This window comes from Stegodyphus dumicola, chromosome 2 (genome assembly GCF_044657685.1).
Source record: "Stegodyphus dumicola isolate Sdum_Otavi_A_Nest chromosome 2, ASM4465768v1".
NCBI lineage: Eukaryota > Metazoa > Arthropoda > Arachnida > Araneae > Eresidae > Stegodyphus > Stegodyphus dumicola.
In genome coordinates this window covers 62,358,884-62,377,028 of record NC_140769.1, presented here as the reverse complement: position 1 = coordinate 62,377,028, position 18,145 = coordinate 62,358,884, and the positions used below count along the sequence as shown (strand labels likewise).

At 32.8% G+C, this 18,145-nt stretch overlaps 1 protein-coding gene across 2 annotated transcripts in view; it reads right to left on the bottom strand.

Annotated features, from left to right (window-relative positions):
• Window positions 1-568: 568 nt before the first annotated feature.
• The window catches only part of LOC118185237 (uncharacterized), a 48,052-nt gene continuing 30,475 nt past the window's right edge, over window positions 569-18,145 (bottom strand). The window contains exons 2-4 of one of the 2 annotated variants that reach the window (XM_085810705.1): window positions 14,365-14,491; window positions 7,016-7,122; window positions 569-2,372 (exon numbers count right to left, since the gene is read on the bottom strand). In XM_085810705.1, the coding sequence (XP_085666831.1) occupies window positions 963-1,931 (969 nt within the window). In that variant the 5' untranslated portion in view covers window positions 1,932-2,372; window positions 7,016-7,122; window positions 14,365-14,491 and the 3' untranslated portion in view covers window positions 569-962. The remainder of the gene's footprint in view (window positions 2,373-7,015; window positions 7,123-14,364; window positions 14,492-18,145) is intronic. The other variant, XM_085810704.1, reaches the window with a different exon arrangement.

Sequence of the window (18,145 nt, the reverse complement as noted above, 5' to 3'; positions counted from 1 at the left end):
TGAAATAAATGCACGAAACTTATTTAATGAGATATATTAAAACCTTTTTGAATAAAAAACTAAGACTTTCATAATCTCATCACTATACAACGTATTACATTTAATAATTAAAAACGGTTATGTGATACAAATGCCATAAATCTTAGTGTTAAAGTAAACCAGATCGTCCCTACTCTTTCTTGCAGACATGTCGGTGACACGCGCCCCGCCCACTGAGTTAGTCTACCTCTTAGAAGGTGCACGTAAATAGCATGATAAATATTAATGTCTTTTTGCTACAATACAAATTCTTAAATTTTGTAACTTTCAGCTTCAAACTGGACTGAATATTAGTGTGCTAGTGAAATTTAATTGACAAAACGTGTACATATTTACAACCCTTGATCTTACAAGCATTCTATTTAGCACAGGTCACATGTTTATTATCAAGGTATCCCGACTGAGTGCAATTTTCATGACAATCTACTAGCTATTTTTTTGCTATGCATTACATTCACAATTATTATGCCCAATCTATTTATTACCTTAAGCAAATTTAATAACTGCACAAAAAATAACACAAAATAACTAATTAGAAAAAATAATATTTATTTTAAAAAGATGCAAACAATAAAAGCCTAAAAATACCATTCACAGAAAGGACATAAAACAGTTGCTACTCCCTGATATAGTAAATTTAGAATTGAATAAAAAAAAAAAAAAAAAAAAAAAAAAGCATTTTTACTTTTCTCCATCAATGTAATGCAATTTAATTCATTATTTTTACTATTTTCTTTACATTATAAACTACTCATTTTAATGCAAATATGTGAGAATGTTGCTTCAATCTGTATTTATGTCATTAATAACAGAGGCTTTTTCTTTCACCTATGAACAAGAACAATATATGTTCATATCTGCAAGCTAAATATAGTTAATCATGTGAATGCTTTCAAGCATATAAACCAATGTCCAACAAAATGCTACAAGCCCATCCTACAAAATGCTTTACAAGGCCATTCTATAAAAGACTGCACCACAAATTCACCAGCTGCAAACATTTCTTCATTCTCTTTAGACATTTGTGCTAGAATAAAGCAATAAAAATCACCTTTTGTTATTGACGGGGGTAATAATATACTTAAATCATCCATGAAAGGCAAAATTTGAAATGTAATAGTTTTTGATGTAGTCCACAATGCTTGATTATAAAGGTCTTCATACGAAGGTTTTTCATTCAGTTTATTCCAGGAAAACCTGACTGCAACAAATGGACCATGCTCTGCTGCACTTAAAAATATGTCTTTAAAAAATTCCTCATCATTTACATATGACTGGCAATCGGTAATCTTTTGAGACCATATATGAACTAACGATGGAGTTGGAAAGTAAGGCAAATTAAATTCAACATAAAAATTTTTCAGTACTGATGGAAGTTCATTCCATAAAGGACGAATGTATTCTACTAAACAATAATTACAAGCCAATTTGTAACGTTGATCAACTGTTAATCGATCGTCATTCATTAGACGTTCAGCTATTTTCTCTTCATTTAATCGATCACCTATCCAGTCTGATGGCATCCAGAAAAGTGAAGTTATATCCCAAGGAATCTCAAATTCTCTTTTCCATTCTCCACACCAAATAATTAAATGCATCGCTACCCATCGGATAAAATAAATTAATTCTTGATCCATACCCGGTGGGAGGCAAAGTGTCTTGCATACTTCTTTTGCATGCATATTAAGAAATAGCTCCCATTTTTCTCTCACCTGATAAGGAGAACTAGTGTCTGTAATTTCTAGTTCTGGGGAGAAAATGCAGTTTTTAAAGTTTCTATTATGACATATATGTATAGCTACATTCAGATATGACTGTTGTTTTAACGTAAATGTGATATTTACATAGTCATTTATCAATGTCTGGATAAAATATGATTCACTAAAATTCATTTTCTTCTTGTCAGAGCTAATACTTTTTAAAACTATATAACGGATATGATTTGCACTAATTTATAAGGTATTCAAATCATATAAAATGGTGATTATATATTCTTTACTTGCAAGATTAAATTATTATCATCTGAAATATACAACAAACTTCATAATTTAAATCTCTGCAAGTTTCCAAAGGAATTTTCAGAGAACTATCTCAGAAGGGAGGTGTACTGGTAGCATCAATTCCTTTTTACATCAAAACTTTCAGATGAATAATTTTTGCATCTTAACAGTTCAGCAAATAAATGACTATGAGCATGAAGTCTTCTTAGCAAACAGATCTGCTTTTAATGCACAAGAGAAATAATATAGAATGCTGTGGTAGAGAACAAATTTTCATTTAGGATTGCTGATCAAACCTTCAACCATTGCATTGTCAGCAAACATTTTCTTATCCTGCAAATACATTTTAAAACAATTTTTAGTACATTTTAATATATGAAAGAAAACAAGTCTAGTAATGCAAAAGTTAAGATAGCTACACAACTGAAAGAAAAATAGATACAGAAAATACTATATGCACATTTATGTTATAAAAGACCATTTTACAGCATTATAATATGTTACACACTATCTAAACATATAAGATTACTAAGTGTTAGTTATTATGCATAACAAATTCTCTTAATGCATTAAATAACATAGGACGGCCATGTTGAATGTAATAAACAATGGTTTTTCATGAACAAAGTTTTAGCTCATGACAAGCCCATAACATTATAATCCAAGACTATACTTTTCAACAGTCTCCATTTCTTTGCACGCACTTTTAGTATTTTCTGCAAGCTTGAAAACACCTGTTTGGTAGAACCTCATTCTAGTTGATCATAGATATAGGTGAACTGCAACTGTACACCAAAACATTTTATTTCTCAAATGTGTATAGATATATATAATTAATAAGCTAGGTTGTAAGTACAATACAAAAAGACCAATTTAGTCTAAAAATTTTTTGCGCAATATGCTGCAAAATTAAGGAAATGAAAAGAGAAATTGTAGTTAGCTCGCCAAAAAGTTACCAGGAGCTGTGGCTCCAAGAAAAAGTTCAACACAGTTTTTTAAAAAAACAATATTTAACTTTAAATTTTTAAAAATGAAAATGGTGGCCTTGATGTCTGACACACATTTGGAAGTTTTCCATCACTCTCATTACTAATCCTTGAGAACAGAAAAAATCACAGAGCCTTAAATCAGGCGAGCGTGGTGGCCACAGAACTGCCTTGCATAAGGATATACTGAACTTGAAAGCATCTGCAAAACTTCAAACAAACAACGTGTTAGATGAGGGCCATAGCTTTATTCTGTTGGAACCAGAAGTCGTTTAGATTGTGTCTTTCCAATATTCTTCAACTTTTGAGTTTAAAAATTTCTTCAACATGTTGCAATATTGATTGGAATTCATATTAACTGTGACCCCAACCTCTTTAAAAAAGTATGGCCCAATGATACCTATATATGAGACAGCATACCAAACAGCCACTTTTGAACAGGAAGTGATTTAGATCATGGAGTTCTCGAGGGTTTTCAGCAGCTCAGTAGCAAAAATTTTGTTTGTTCATGGAGCCAGAAAAGGTGGAAATTGACTTCACTGCTACTGCCCAGAATGTCAGTAAGAGGCACAGCTGCAAGGATCCCAATTCAGCAAACAAACAAGGATCCCATTACAGCAATTGATACATTGTCCCCAGTCTGCTGCAGATAATTTCTGACCAATCATATTCTTGTATGGGTATAAATGAAGGTCAGTATACAAAGTTTTTCTAGCAGTTCTTCCTGAAATCTTAATAATCGAGGCATGTTTCCACGCTGAATACATTGCAGACAGCTAAATCAAAGCTCTCGTTATAGCAACAGCTTTGGGTGTTCTCACATTTTTTGGACATTGGGTGATTTTCTCTTTAGTGCAAATTCTGTTGCCTTTATTCTTTACACACACAGCAACCTTCTTTTCCACTGTGGAGTGCTTTCATGAGCATGTAAATGGAACCACGTATGAAACGGCCTCTGTATTGCAACTGCAGATTCACCATTTTTGAAAAAAACATCAATTGCTCACCCAATTGAGGAATGGTGACTGAAAATGTTATTATGTATCATATCTAACAGAATGGATGACATCCCTCTATCTGTTTTGGCAACACCACAGTGATTTTTAGAAATGTTCACGTTATTTCTGCCACACCCAGCATTCAGAAAATAATCACTTTCATCTTTTCAATATCGGAGATATCAAAATCCTAACGATAATTTAATGATTTGTTAATACCTTATCTTTACAGTATGATGAAAAATGATGCTTATTGCATTATTCAGTCAATTCCCATAGCTGATCAAAATTTCAGTATTGCTTGGAATTTATTAGAAGAGAGATTTTCTAATAAAAGAGAACAGATATTTGCTCATATTAAGAGAATTCTTAATGTTTCACAAATACAAATGGAATCTGCATCTGCGATAGATAATTTTAGTGATACCTTGTTAGTGTATATTATATTTCAAAAACTTGGTGTGTTCAACAAAGTTGTGGTGTAAGTATCAATTAAAAACAGATGAAATATCAGCAAATACTTTAAACATTGTTTTAAGCATTATCATAGCATTCTGCACCTAGAAAACAATTTCAAACCAAAAAATGCATTCTAATTTTCCTTCACCGGAAGCACAAGTGTCTGTTCCAAAATCAAAAATAAAAACAGAACACAAACTTGAGTGAGGTTTCTCCAACTGTTTGTGCAAACAACTATGAAAAATCACCATTTTGGAGCTCATGCTAATGGCAAACACAGTCATGTTCTTTTGTGTACTACTTTAATTAAGGTTCAAAAATTAAAAAATAAATTCATAAATTATAGATATTTACTAGATTCAGGCAGTGAGAAATCCTTCATTCGTCGGGAAATAGCTATCAATTTATAGGATTACGCATGAAAGATTTTAAGATATTAGTGTAATGCTTAGGAACGTTCAATATAACAACTACTGGAGAAGTTGACTTGTTATTTACACCTAATTTTGATACTAGTTACAGAATTTCTACATTCGCTTACATAATAGAAAAAATTACAGGAAACATTCCAAGTGAAATATTACCTTTGAATTTATATGAAAGCTTCCAAGATTTAATTTTAAAAGATCTTACATTTCATAATCTGGAGAAATTGATATTTTGCTAGGAGTTAACGTATTCTTTACTTTGATCAATGGTGAAGTAATTAAAGGAGACAAAAATCTCCCATTTGTATTTGCTAGAACTACAAATTTTGAATTCCCAAACCATGTGCAAGTCAATACGCTAAACATAAACATTGAGGAATTAGTTAAATCATTTTGGGATATGGAACAAATTCCCACATCGAAGCCTTTAACTAAAGAGGAAAGACAGTGTGAAAACCATTTCGTGGAAAATTCCGTAGCAAAAATGGTCGTTACTCAGTAAAATTGCCATTCAAGCCTAAAAGAAACGTGTTAGGTAATTCCAGACCATCAGTCTTTTGCAACTTTCTTAGTCTGGAACAAAAACTAATAAAAACTCCTGAAGTATATCAAAAAATATAAACACTTAATGTCTGAATATTTATCACTCAGATACATGGAAGAGTTATCCGATAACCTAAATAAAGTAAATGAACATTATTACATACCTCATCATCACATGCTAAAGGAACTGAGTCTTACCACAAAACTACACATCGTTTTCAGTGCTAGTGCCAAAACTACATCAGGGATATTGCTTAATGACATGCTTATGATTGGTCCCAAGGTGCAAGACGACTTATTTACTATTCTCTTGAGGTTTAGATGCTATATCATAGCCATTACTGGTGACTTATCGAAAATATATTGACAAGTTGAAATTCATGATGAAGATCGCGATTACCAGAAAATATCATAGAGAGATGATCCATCAAAGCCGATAAAAATTTACAAGTTGTGCATAATTACGTATGGCTCTGCTTCAGCTTCATACTTGGCTACTCGCGTGCTCAAACAACTAACAGTTGACAAAAGAACTAAATTCCCAAAGGTAGCTGAGATAATATTACATAACCGTTATATTGATTGATGTCTTATTTGGTTCAGATACAGCAGAGAATATGGTAGAGTTGATTTCACAACTGAGTGAACTTTTGAAAAGAGGATACTTTCAATTACATAAATGGTGTACAAATGATCGCTCAATTTTAAAAACTGCACTGAATGCCCAGAACACTAATTCTTCCTGTACAGTTGTTGATATGAAATCATTAAAATTAGTGGGTTTAGAGTGGTATCCAATGCAAGATGAGTTTACTTGCGACTTTGAAAATCTCGAGAACAGAGAGCATTCTACAAAAGCAATGATTTTGTCTATTTGGAAAAATCTTTGATCCACTTGGTTGCTTAGCACCTTCCATAGTTGCTGCAAAAATCTTGCTTCAAGATATATGGAAATTACAAATCTCATGAGATGATCAATTACCAGATGAAATCAATCAAAGATGGAAAATTCACTGTGAAGATATTGAAAATCTTGAATGCATTCCCATTCCTAGAAGAGTATTATTGCCGAAAGCTACAAATGTAGAACTTCATTGTTTCTGTGATGAGAGAAAGCTTACGCCGCAGTGATTTATTTTAAGTCTTCAAATAATATTTCAGTTTCGGTGCAGCTACTAACATCAAAGACTCGCTTAGCTCACATTAAAGTAATTTCTATTCTTTGTTTAGAACTCTGCTCTGCCATTCTGTTAGTGCATTTGGTTCAAGTTGTGCAGAATTCCTTACAAATTCATGTTGAAAATATTTACACATGGAGTGATTCAATGATTGTTTTGTCATGGATACAATCAGAACCCATATTCTGGCAAAACTTCGTAGCCAACCGCGTTTCGGAAATTCAGTTTTACCATCATCACATAGGAATCACGTAAGAGGAAAAGAGAATCCTGCTGATTGCGCATCAAGAGGTCTTTTGACTTCAAAACTTTCTACTCATGACTTATGGTGGACAGGACCTCAGTGGGTCAGTTCAAATAACATTCCGTTTTCTATCAACTTACCATTTTCAGAAAAGTCCTTAAAAGAACAACGCAAAAGCATTTCTTGTTCAGTTGGAACAATCGTTTCACAAATTCCAGTCCTTAATGAAATTTCATCATTCTTGAAACTGAAAAGAATCATTGCATGGTGTTTTTATTTTGCAAATAATTCAGCTAAATCTACAGCAACAAGTATTAATGGTTACCTAAATGCAATTGTTAGAGTAGTTAAAGGGGATGAGTTTTTGAATGAATATAATTTTCTGAAGAAAACCTATATCTTGAAGAATATCCTATTTTGTTGTCGAAGTGCTTTGTATCTTAAAAAGGTGCATAGCGATTGTGGCACGAATGTTATTGCTGCAGAGGAAAAACTGAAAAGAGTAATAAATTCTTTGAAGGAAAATGAATTAGTTAATAAATATTGCTCTACTGAAGGTATTAAGTAGATGTTTAATTCTCCTGCAGCACTTCATTTTGGAGGATTATGGGAAGCTACAGTCAAATCTACAAAGTTCAAGCGAATCATTAGTGAACACCTTCTCACGCAAGAAGAATTTATGACATTCATAGCTCAAATTGAAGCTTGTTTAACATGTTGATGGCGGCTCGGATATTCGCGGTCCGTTCCATGTGGCGACGCTTTAACTAGCAGTCCACCCCATAGGGTGGCGTGGCACCAAATTATACCGTTTAATGCTTGCACCCTAATACCCACTAGCCGATTCGAACAGACCGAATTTCCAAAATTCTCACGTGGTCTGGCCTGCCAATAGGATCCACGGTGGCCAAAACCCCAATTCGTATTTTATGGCCATAAGCCTGGTCGATGGGCAAACGATGCATAATGTCAATGTCGTACTAGGAAAAAGAAATAGTCGTGCATTTGTCGTAAATTATGTTGAGTGCAATCAGCGATTTCGTCGAACCTACGACTGACGATTTCCAGGCAGCCAGGCACTCGAGGCCCCCAATCGTATTTGGTTTCCTGGACCGCTGACAAAAGATATAAATTGCTGGGCTAAGTGGCCGAGGACTGTCACATGGTTTTCCAGAGATCGGTTTGTTTTTCCTTAGGAAAATCGCGGGCAACGGAATGGGCTTTAGTTGGGCAAACATTGACCCAGCTCTGGATTTTTGGCGGCCCAATTAGAAATACAGGACCGCCTATGCATAGTGGAAAAAAATCTGTGACTTTTTGGGAAATGAATATGCCCCAGGTGACACTTTTTGAATACATAGTATGTGACCTAGTAATGAGGGACCATTATCGAACATTTAGACAACGACGCAAGTTTTACTAAGTTTACAGTTGACGGAAAGAGAGAAAGAGTACTGTTAGTGTGCAAGTATTCTGTGTGAAGTGCCTGTGAGGTGCGAGGCCAGTAGAGTTCTGACATAGTGAATTATCTGAGCACACATTTCTTCTGGTAAGCATAACGGTAGTAAAAAGTTTCTTTCCTTCTAAAAAGGCGGTTAGCAATTTTCATTTTTTATTTTTGCCCATCTAAATATTAGATACAATGGATATGGAATTCAGTGGAATTCTGATGAATCATATCTGGAATCATGCGAAAGAGACGAAGAAATAGAATACTTTCATCATCATCGGACATGACAACTGATAGAAATACCACAGAGGAAGAAGTTTGGGAGTCTGATGTATTTGACCAAGATGATGACTCGGAATGGCAGAAAAATCTGCATCAGAGGAAGAGAATTTGAGAAGAAGAGCTACTGATCGAAGAGACGGACTGCAATGATCCTGTTGCATTATATAAATTATTCTTCACGGACAAGACATTGGAGATCATCGTTGAAGAGAAGAATAGGTACACTGAACAGTGCATAGCGAATGTGGCATATGGCAGGAGACAACATCAACTAGCATGGAAATCCGTTACAAAAAGTGAATTGAATAAATTTATTGGTATCTTGCTTACTATGGGTGCAGTGCAGGTACCCAAAATTCAATTATATTGGTCCAAAAAGGGGATGTATGCGAATGCGCGTAAACAGAAAGCAATGAAATGCGATCAATTCTTAGCAATATTGAAATACTTGCACTTTTGTGATAAAGAAACAACTACAACCGAGGATCGGTTACGTAAACTGCGAAATGTAGTTCATAAAATTCTTCGCACATTCATAGATGCAGTAAAACCCGGTAAAAATATAGTAATTGACAAAAGCATGGTTCCTTGGAAAGGGCGCCTTAGTTTTCATCAATATATCAAGTAGGGAATAAAACTGTACAAACTCTGCCTTCCGGACAGATATACATACAATATGCATATTTATTCTGGAAAAAAATGAAACGAGTATTGTAAAAATTCGATTATGATGTATTATTATGAAACTCTTATGATGTAGTCATGAAATTGATAGATCTATTACTCAAGGGCCGGATTTTATTTCCTGACAGTCTTTATACAAGTATTCCTTTAACTGAAGATCTTCTCACTAAAAGAACGTATATCTGTGGAAGAATGAATAGAAAATTTCTACCACCACAGGCAAAGCACAAACAGAAACGGGACGGCATTATATCTCTTGAAATTCGACGCAGCTTGAAATTTTTAAAGTTTCCGACAAAAGACCCCTGTGCATGTTAACCAATTCGAGATCTCAAAATTGCGCCATTATTCATAAAAAAGATGATAAATTAAAACCAGATACCGTTTTTTCTTACAATGGTGCGAAAAAGGGAGTTGATATATATGACCAAATGTCTTTATATTATAAATGTTTACGGAAAACGATAAAACAGTATCAAAAAGTTGTCATGGAGCTAATATGTGGGGCCTCTTTAGTAAATGTGTGGTACATCCACAAAAAGTGGGGAACCAAGCGTTACCAAATTTTATAATTTAGAGGAAAAGTTATTGATTATCTATTGAAGAGTGTTGAGAACGCCCTTAGTCAAGAATTAATAGTAAGCAGACGGAAAAAGCATTTTTTAAGTTCACACCAAGGATCCGCTAGGAAGATGAGGAAAAGATGTAAAGAGTATTACAAACGCTTAACAAACATAAAAGATACACAGTACGCCACAAACAAAACAAAAAAGTAATGACCTTCTGTAGCAATTGTCCGGATAAGCCAGCACTTTGTTTAAAATGCTTTAAAAAATTGCATCGGTAACATAAGTAGTTATATTTTGTTATATTTAATGTATTGATTAAATTATAAGTTATGTATTTTGTGTTAAATGTTTGATTATAAGGTAGAAATGTTAATGTATAATGTTAATCAATAAAATTACATTTTATACTACATATTTTTTTATATACAAACGTGTGCCATTGGCGATATGTGCCGCCCCATGGAACAGACAAGCATGGGCCACCAGTGGGTCATGCCGGCATCAACGCGTTAAATTCGCAACCTTTGGGCCAATGTCTAAAGATTCATCAGAATTCTCTGCACCTGTGCCAGGCCATTTCTTAATTGGTACTCTGCTAACTGCCTTGCCTGAAGAAAGCTTACACAATCAAAAAATTCCCATATTACAATGCTGGAAGCTTGTTGAGAAAACGTTTCAAAGTTTTTGTAAAAGATGGTCCAATGAATATATTTTTAATTTATGATGATGTTCTAAGTGGTTTAAAGAGCAGCATAATTTAAAGATTAATGATTTAGTTATCATAAAGGAAGACAATTTACCCATGCTATGATGGAAAATTAGGAAGAATTCTGGAAGTTTTTCCTAGTGCAGATATTATTGTGCATATTGTGAAGCTCCAAACTGCTAATGGAGTTTTCAAAAGGCCAATTCACAAATTTGGTGTTTTGTCTACTAGTGCTTCAGATTTTTTTGTAAAACATTACAACTTTGTGTTTTGCTTTAAATATAATTAAGTTCCTGAATTATATCAAGGCTTCTTTGTATCTGTTTTGAGAACAATTGCATTTAATTTCATATTTTTGTCAATGCCGGGCGGAATGTTTCGGCCACCAGGTCGTCTAGCTGTTTGTGAGATCTTATTTCGCATCGCGCAATTCGTATTTTGATTATTATTATTTTTTTTTTATTCTCGTAAATGCTAACTAACTTTCACACTTGCTTTTTGCTGTGTTGAGTTCTAAAGATGAAACTGCTGAATAAATAAGGTGATAAACAGTCCACTTGCAAATGTTGTATTCTTAATGTTTATTAATTTAAATTTAAGATATGTTTAAGACCCAGTGCAAGTTGTGTATTTTTTTAAATTTCATATACGCACAAGTCACATGATCTCTGATATCATCACAAATCCAGTCTTCATGGATTTGCAAGTTATGGAAAGTTAAATTCTTGAACGCATTATTATGCATACAGTTCAAAGTCTGATACACGTAATCTTTGGGACTTGAAAAATTTCAGATTTAATTTAAATTTAGAAAATGATATACAGAAATTATAAAATAAAAATTATAAAATGGTTGCTTATGAAATAATGAAGCATTTATGATTTTAAGGGACTCAAGATGTATAAAAAAGGTTCAATATCAATTCATTTGTTTTACTAAAAGATTTCTTTCAAGCCATTCATTTCATTTTTGAGCTAATGCTTACTCTTCAATTTTAAAGTCAGACATAAATTTCTTGTTAATTACCAAATTGCACTGTTCATATCTTGTAACTACAGTCATGAGAATTCTCATTAAACTTTCATTAGAAATCTTTTAATTCTATCAAACATATTTGTCACTTTATTATCAGTAGTAATATTTTCTAGATTAAAACTATTCGACTATTAAAAATTTCACCATCAATTAATTGATTCAGAATTGGTGAACTGTCACTGCAATAGAAAACTTCTGCTTTATTATCTTCATTTACCATCAATCCTCCACATTTTTTCCACAAATTCCATTAACTGGAAAATTTCACCTTTTGCTCGCGATATGGAAATATCATCATGAAATATAGTAACTGGTCATAAATTATGCCAAGCAGCAGATTTTGTCTGTTAAAGTCTTCACTGAGCATTGTCTGTGATAGCATTTGAAGAAATTTTTGCATTAATAATATTGGCAACTTTTTCCTCTTCTTTACGAGTCAGTTTTTTTTTTTTTTTTTTTTTTTTTTTTATAAGGTGGCCGTTTCTAGGTGCAATTATCACACTACCAAACAATTTAAAATTTATCACATTTCTTACTGCACATTGACTTCTATTCACTACATCACCAACAGCTCTCAGTGGTTTATTCTAATTACATAAACAGATAATTTTTTTTTCCTTTCTTCAACCATAATTTCTAGAGGTTTATGAGCCATTTCAAAATTTTGACAGACTAAGCAAAAATTCTCAAGCTTTCAATTCTACTTCAGATAAACAAAACTATTATCTATCTTGCATCTCTCACTAATGCATACAGAATGATGCAATATAACTTAATTTGCATAAAACTCAACAGCAAATTAATAAATTTAAGTTTATTAATTTATTTTAATATTTTGTTACCTTTATAACATTCTAAAGATTATATAAACAATATATGTTTGAATATAAATAATGAATTCTACAGCTTTTAACAGGCAATACACAATTGTGCCTAAATGTATCTATGTGACAATCCAGGTATGAAGGGACACGTAGCGGACAACCAGCGATTTCCAATTTTGGCCCTTTCTTTTAAATTCAACGGTCATTGAAACTTCTTTTTGTGGCATTTATTGCATTCTTTTTTCCTTCTAAAGCAATATAATGGGACTGAGGAGTTTGACTGAGAGTGCCAGCTAACGAAAAATAAAGCATTGTATTTCTTCAAAAATATGGCTGTTGCCTAGCATTCCACAATTAGGTACTTACAAAAAAAAAGTGAATTTTATAGAAAAAAATTGTGCAATTTTCTGATGATTTTTATACTGAAAAATAGACTGCTGAGTAACTTCGAAAATAACAGCATGTAAAATGAAAAATTTCTGTCATTGTCTAATGTTGTTTTAAACAAACACAGATTGCTTGTACATGGGCAGATCAGACAATAAGCACAGTGCCAAGTTGTCATGCAATATGAGAGGTGCAGCCCGACCCTCCCAGCAGACTTCATGTTACCCCATAACCTTTTTGCAAGCTGCTCCAGAGCAAGTGCCAAGTTGTGTATGATACCACATTTCTGTAACTTTCTGGTGTTTTCTAAAATTAAAACAGATAGCTGTGTATGTGGGAACTACAGCAGATACAGGCAGAAGTGGGTGTGACACTAGAATTCCATCACCAGTTTGTACAGGTATAATTTTGCCCAACTAACAGTGCAGTTCTGCAACAATTTTGAGGAAGAGCACCCCAGGGTGTAGTGAAGACTTGCACCCCTCTTCACCTACCACCAAATTATCAAAATGGCTTCCAGCTCGCCGTGCATTTTTAATGTCTCCTTTCGGCACAGATGCTATATGCTTACAAACATTCATAACTTCTTTGGGATTCAAACCCAGGTTCATCAGTATGGCAGTCAATGTTGCTTAAGCAAAAAAAAAAGGGGGGACATTTTATTATGGATGTTTCTTGCATTTTAAGTTGTGTTCACTCGGTCTATTTCATGTAATTCTTAATGCAGCGTCATCTTTTAAAATGACTGCTGTTTTCCACTTCTTAGCTCAACAAAATATTAATCGGCAATGATTGCTGACTTTTGGCGAACGGGATGTGGATAATCACAGGGAAGCAAAATTTTAAATACTGTCAATAAAGTTACAGAATAAGAAGAAAATATCTATAGTTAGTAAGATCATTAAATTTTCTTTGCTAAACAATTCAAAACAAATTTAAAAATATAACTTTACATTTCAAGTGCATTGGACTTTATAACAGATACTTATTATTCTCGACAGCTTTAAAATATGCATAGAATGCAAGAGAGGATGACAAAATCTGACTATATCATATCAGACTAAATTCATCCTAAAATACTTATTATTCACTAAACACAAGGAACACAATCTTCAAAATTAAGAACATGTTGAAAACTTAAAAAAAATATTTGCTGTACATAAATTTTCAATTTTTAATCACCCTGTTCAATGTTTGAATGTCTTGTATAAAAATTTCAAATGAATTTTTAATTTAGTTCTAGCAAAGGTTCTCCAAGGTAAAAAAAAAAAAAAAATTATTCGAAGTCATTATAGCAATTGGGCCGAGAATTTAATATTGAGTACAAAGGGCATGTTCAATAAAACATCTATTCATGGCAAAAGGAATATGTCGTTTTTTTTTTTTTTTGTGAGGTCTGGAAAGGAATTTCTGCTTTTATAAAATTTGCAAAATTTTGCTTGAATGCACACTATTATACAAACCCCTCTTTCAATTGTTAAAATTTTTTGCATGAATTAATTCATTTTAAATTATAAAAAATCATTCAAGGAAAATAATAATAATAACAACCTTTTAAAAGCCTTGAGTACAGCTTCCTTTATTTGTATGTTCAGAATGGTGCGACTTCAGAGATTTCCCTTCTCTTCTCTATGTTTCCTAATGACAATTTGCATATAGAAGATCTTTATTTTCATGCCTGAGAAGGATAATAAGATTTAATTAACTTCAAAAGCAATCTCTTTAAGGTTCACTTAAAACATATTGCTATTTAGAAAAATTTTTATTACCTATAATTTAGAACAGAATTTAGGTTAATTTTAGGCAACAATGTATTTTGAAATAGTTTATTAATGAAATAGTTTATTAAAATTTTACTTTTTTCAAATATTTAACCTTTTGACCAATCAACATAAAATTAAAATTTCCTTGACATATTATTTAATAGAATAATTTACATTTTTGAGAGTTCATAGCAAAATTAAAACTGCTCACAGAACACAGTTATGAACATTATACGATAATGCATACAAATAATAAAAAAATAAAAATTCAAACTCTTATTATTAGTATGCTAACAAAGAAAAAATTTACATTTATAAAATGATTTCTCCACACATGTAATAACTAGACTGAGTTCTAGTGGAAGTAGTACGCTGAAATTACCAAAATTAATGACTGATAAATTTTGGGAAGACCCTAAACAATGGAATGAATTGTGGAATACTTTCAAAAATCCGACAGATAAAAACGAAATGCTTTCAAAAATACAAAATTTGAAAACATTCTTAATCGGACAAGCTTCAAAAATTGTTTCAGGCTCTGAATTAACAGAAAGTAATTATGATAGTTGCGTAAAATCACTAAAGGATAGATATGGTTGAAAAGACCTGATCATTAATTCATTCATGAATAAAATTCTCAATTTAGAAGCCGTTAAAAATTCTGCTAATGTAGAGGCTTTACGTAAATTGTACGATGAATTAGAAGTTTCGATTTCTAATTTGGAAGCTTTAGAGGAAACTTCTGGCTCATATAGACATTTACTAATTCCAATAATATTAAAAGTAATTCCGGACGATTTAGTTTTGGAATTTAATCGGCAAAGAGGATTGAAAGATTGAAAGTTGAAGTTTCGGAATGAAGACAATTTATTAAAAAGGAAATAGAATGCAGGAAAGTTTCAAACCTAGTATTAAATGAAAGGGAAAATCCTGTGCCTCTGCGAGTCGATCAATCAAAATATGAAACTAGAAAATATGTAAAAAATACACCCACGGCTAAATTTCATACTGCAGTTAACCGAAAATGCATCATATGTGATAATTTGCAAGAGTCATTTAAATGCGAAGTGAATGTTTCTGATAAATTAAAGAAACTAAGATACGAAAACTGCTGCTATTCTTGTTTTAAAAAATTTCATACATAAAAAAATTGTAGAAATAAAACTAAATGTAATAAATGTGGCGGTATGTGTCACAATGAATCGATTTGTACTAATAAATCCCCTGTAAACAAAAAGTCGGAACAAGGTTATTCCGAAAATGAAAATGAATCTCTGACTGAATTCTGACAAAAATAATAGAGTTCAAAACTTAAAATAGATATCTTCTGTTTCTCAACGTAATAATAATAATGACTGTACTGCCAGGGAAATATTATTACAAACTTGTACAGTTTATGCTTGCTCTAAATGTAAATCAAAATTAATTAGATTAATTCTTGATCAAGGCAGTCACATATCCTTTATAACGAAAAAATTGGCCAACTATTTAAAACTTACTCCAATCCATTATTAAAGATATTCATTTGGTGTGACCAAGGCAATGACTCATTCCTATTCAGCCGCTGAAATCCAAATTCAGAATTGGAAACAAAATAATAAAATAAAAATTGAATATTTAATCTTGGATGTTATTTCCTGGGCACCCATCAGTGTGCCTATTAAACAAATTGCAGACTTCATGGAACATCTGGGGTTGCAGATCGTGGATTGCTCTAGAAAAAATAACACATATGTTGAGATATTAATTGATGGGGATGAATTCTGGAATGCAAAAGCATGCAACGCATGCGCAGAAAGTTTTTAGCTTTGAGGTCTGGATTACTGTATCTCCTTTCATTTTGGCCATCACTATAAAATATAACATTCGGAAATATAAAGATAAAATGCCGGACAGTTTCAAAATGTTAAATTCTTCGTCTATGTCGACGACCTATATTTTGGAGCAGGAACGATTGAAGATCCATATCAGTTATCTGTAGATGCGATTAACATATTTAAGAATGCTGGGATGAATTTCAGAAAATTAAGAACTAGTTCTAAAGCATTAAACGATTTACAGGTCTTAAATGGGATTAAGGAATCAGATAACAAATTAACTAGTGAATTGAATTTTTTAGGCATGACTTGGAATTCCACTGAAGACAATATAAAGTTAAATTTAAGACTTTTCTATTAAAAACGATTTTACTACAAAAAGGAAACTTTTGCAAAATATCACCCAAATATACGATCCATTTAGATTTATTGCGCCCTTTGTTTTTCGGACGAAAATTATTGTGCAAGATATCTGGTGTTCCAGTGCTGACTCGGATGACGTCCTTCCTGCAGAGATTAAAGACAAATTCAACATTTGGCGGGATGAACTTAGTGATTTAACTGAAATATTGATACAGCAAAATTTCTTTGATGACGATCCAATGAACATAAGCCTTCACCTATTTTCGGACGCTAGTCTTAAAGCATATGGGGCCATCAAATATTTCAGTTACTGTACGAGTGATTCAGAAATTAAAACTTCCTTTCTCATGTCGAAATGCATGGTTGCACCTTTAAGATCAATCACACTTCCTCGTTTAGAGTTAATGGGAGCACTCATGGCTGCTCGAAAGTATAAATATTAAAAAAAAAATTGTTTGGTGATTTAATTGAAGATGTTTATTTTTGGAGCAATTCCGAAATCTCCATTACTTGGATTAAAGGTTCGCCAAATAATTGAAAACCATTTATTGCCAATCGTGTTACGGAAATACAGGATATATGCAACAAAAAATTGTAGAACCACTGCGAAGGAAAACAAAATCCTTCAGATTTACTGACTCGAGGCATTAGTGCTCAGTCACTAGTTAAGCAGAATCGTTAGAGTTAAGAAAAAGTATTATTTTGACTACACCTGTAATTGACAATGAATCCCCAATTCTAGATATAGGAAAATTCAGTTCTTTAGGAAAATTACTTCGAATTACTGCCTATGTATTGAGATTTATTAGGAGGCTTCTGAAAAGGTCTACAGAGAATGCTTTTGAGTTTGAAGCAGCTGAACATTATTAGGTAAAAATTATGCAACAAGAATCATATCAAGTGGAAATAATTAAGTTGTCAAATAAAAAATCAATTCTCGATTCTTCCATCTACTCTCTTAATCCAAGGCTTGATGAGAAGGGAATTCTTCGATTGAAAGGTGGCATTCAATTTGCAGACTGTCACGAGAATTTAAAACACTATTTCCCTTTAAATGAAAGTTCATCGAGTTGATCATCATGGACTCGTATGAAAAGGTATTCCATGCTGGAGTTAATTCGACACTAACTCAGATCAGAGGCAAATATTAGATCATTAACCCTTTAACTGCTTAAGACGTGTTTAAACATTTTTGGAGTTTCTTTAAAAATGCTTAAGACGTGTTTATACGAATTTCAAATCGCACGAAAAATGTTTAAGACGTGTATACACGAAGCCCAAATTTCGCGAAGATTGCTTAAGACATGTTTAGACGATGCAATCTGGTCTTCCTTCCCCTACCTTTCTGCAGGCGCCTGTCAGTTAACACAAAGGTCTTAATAGGGTGTG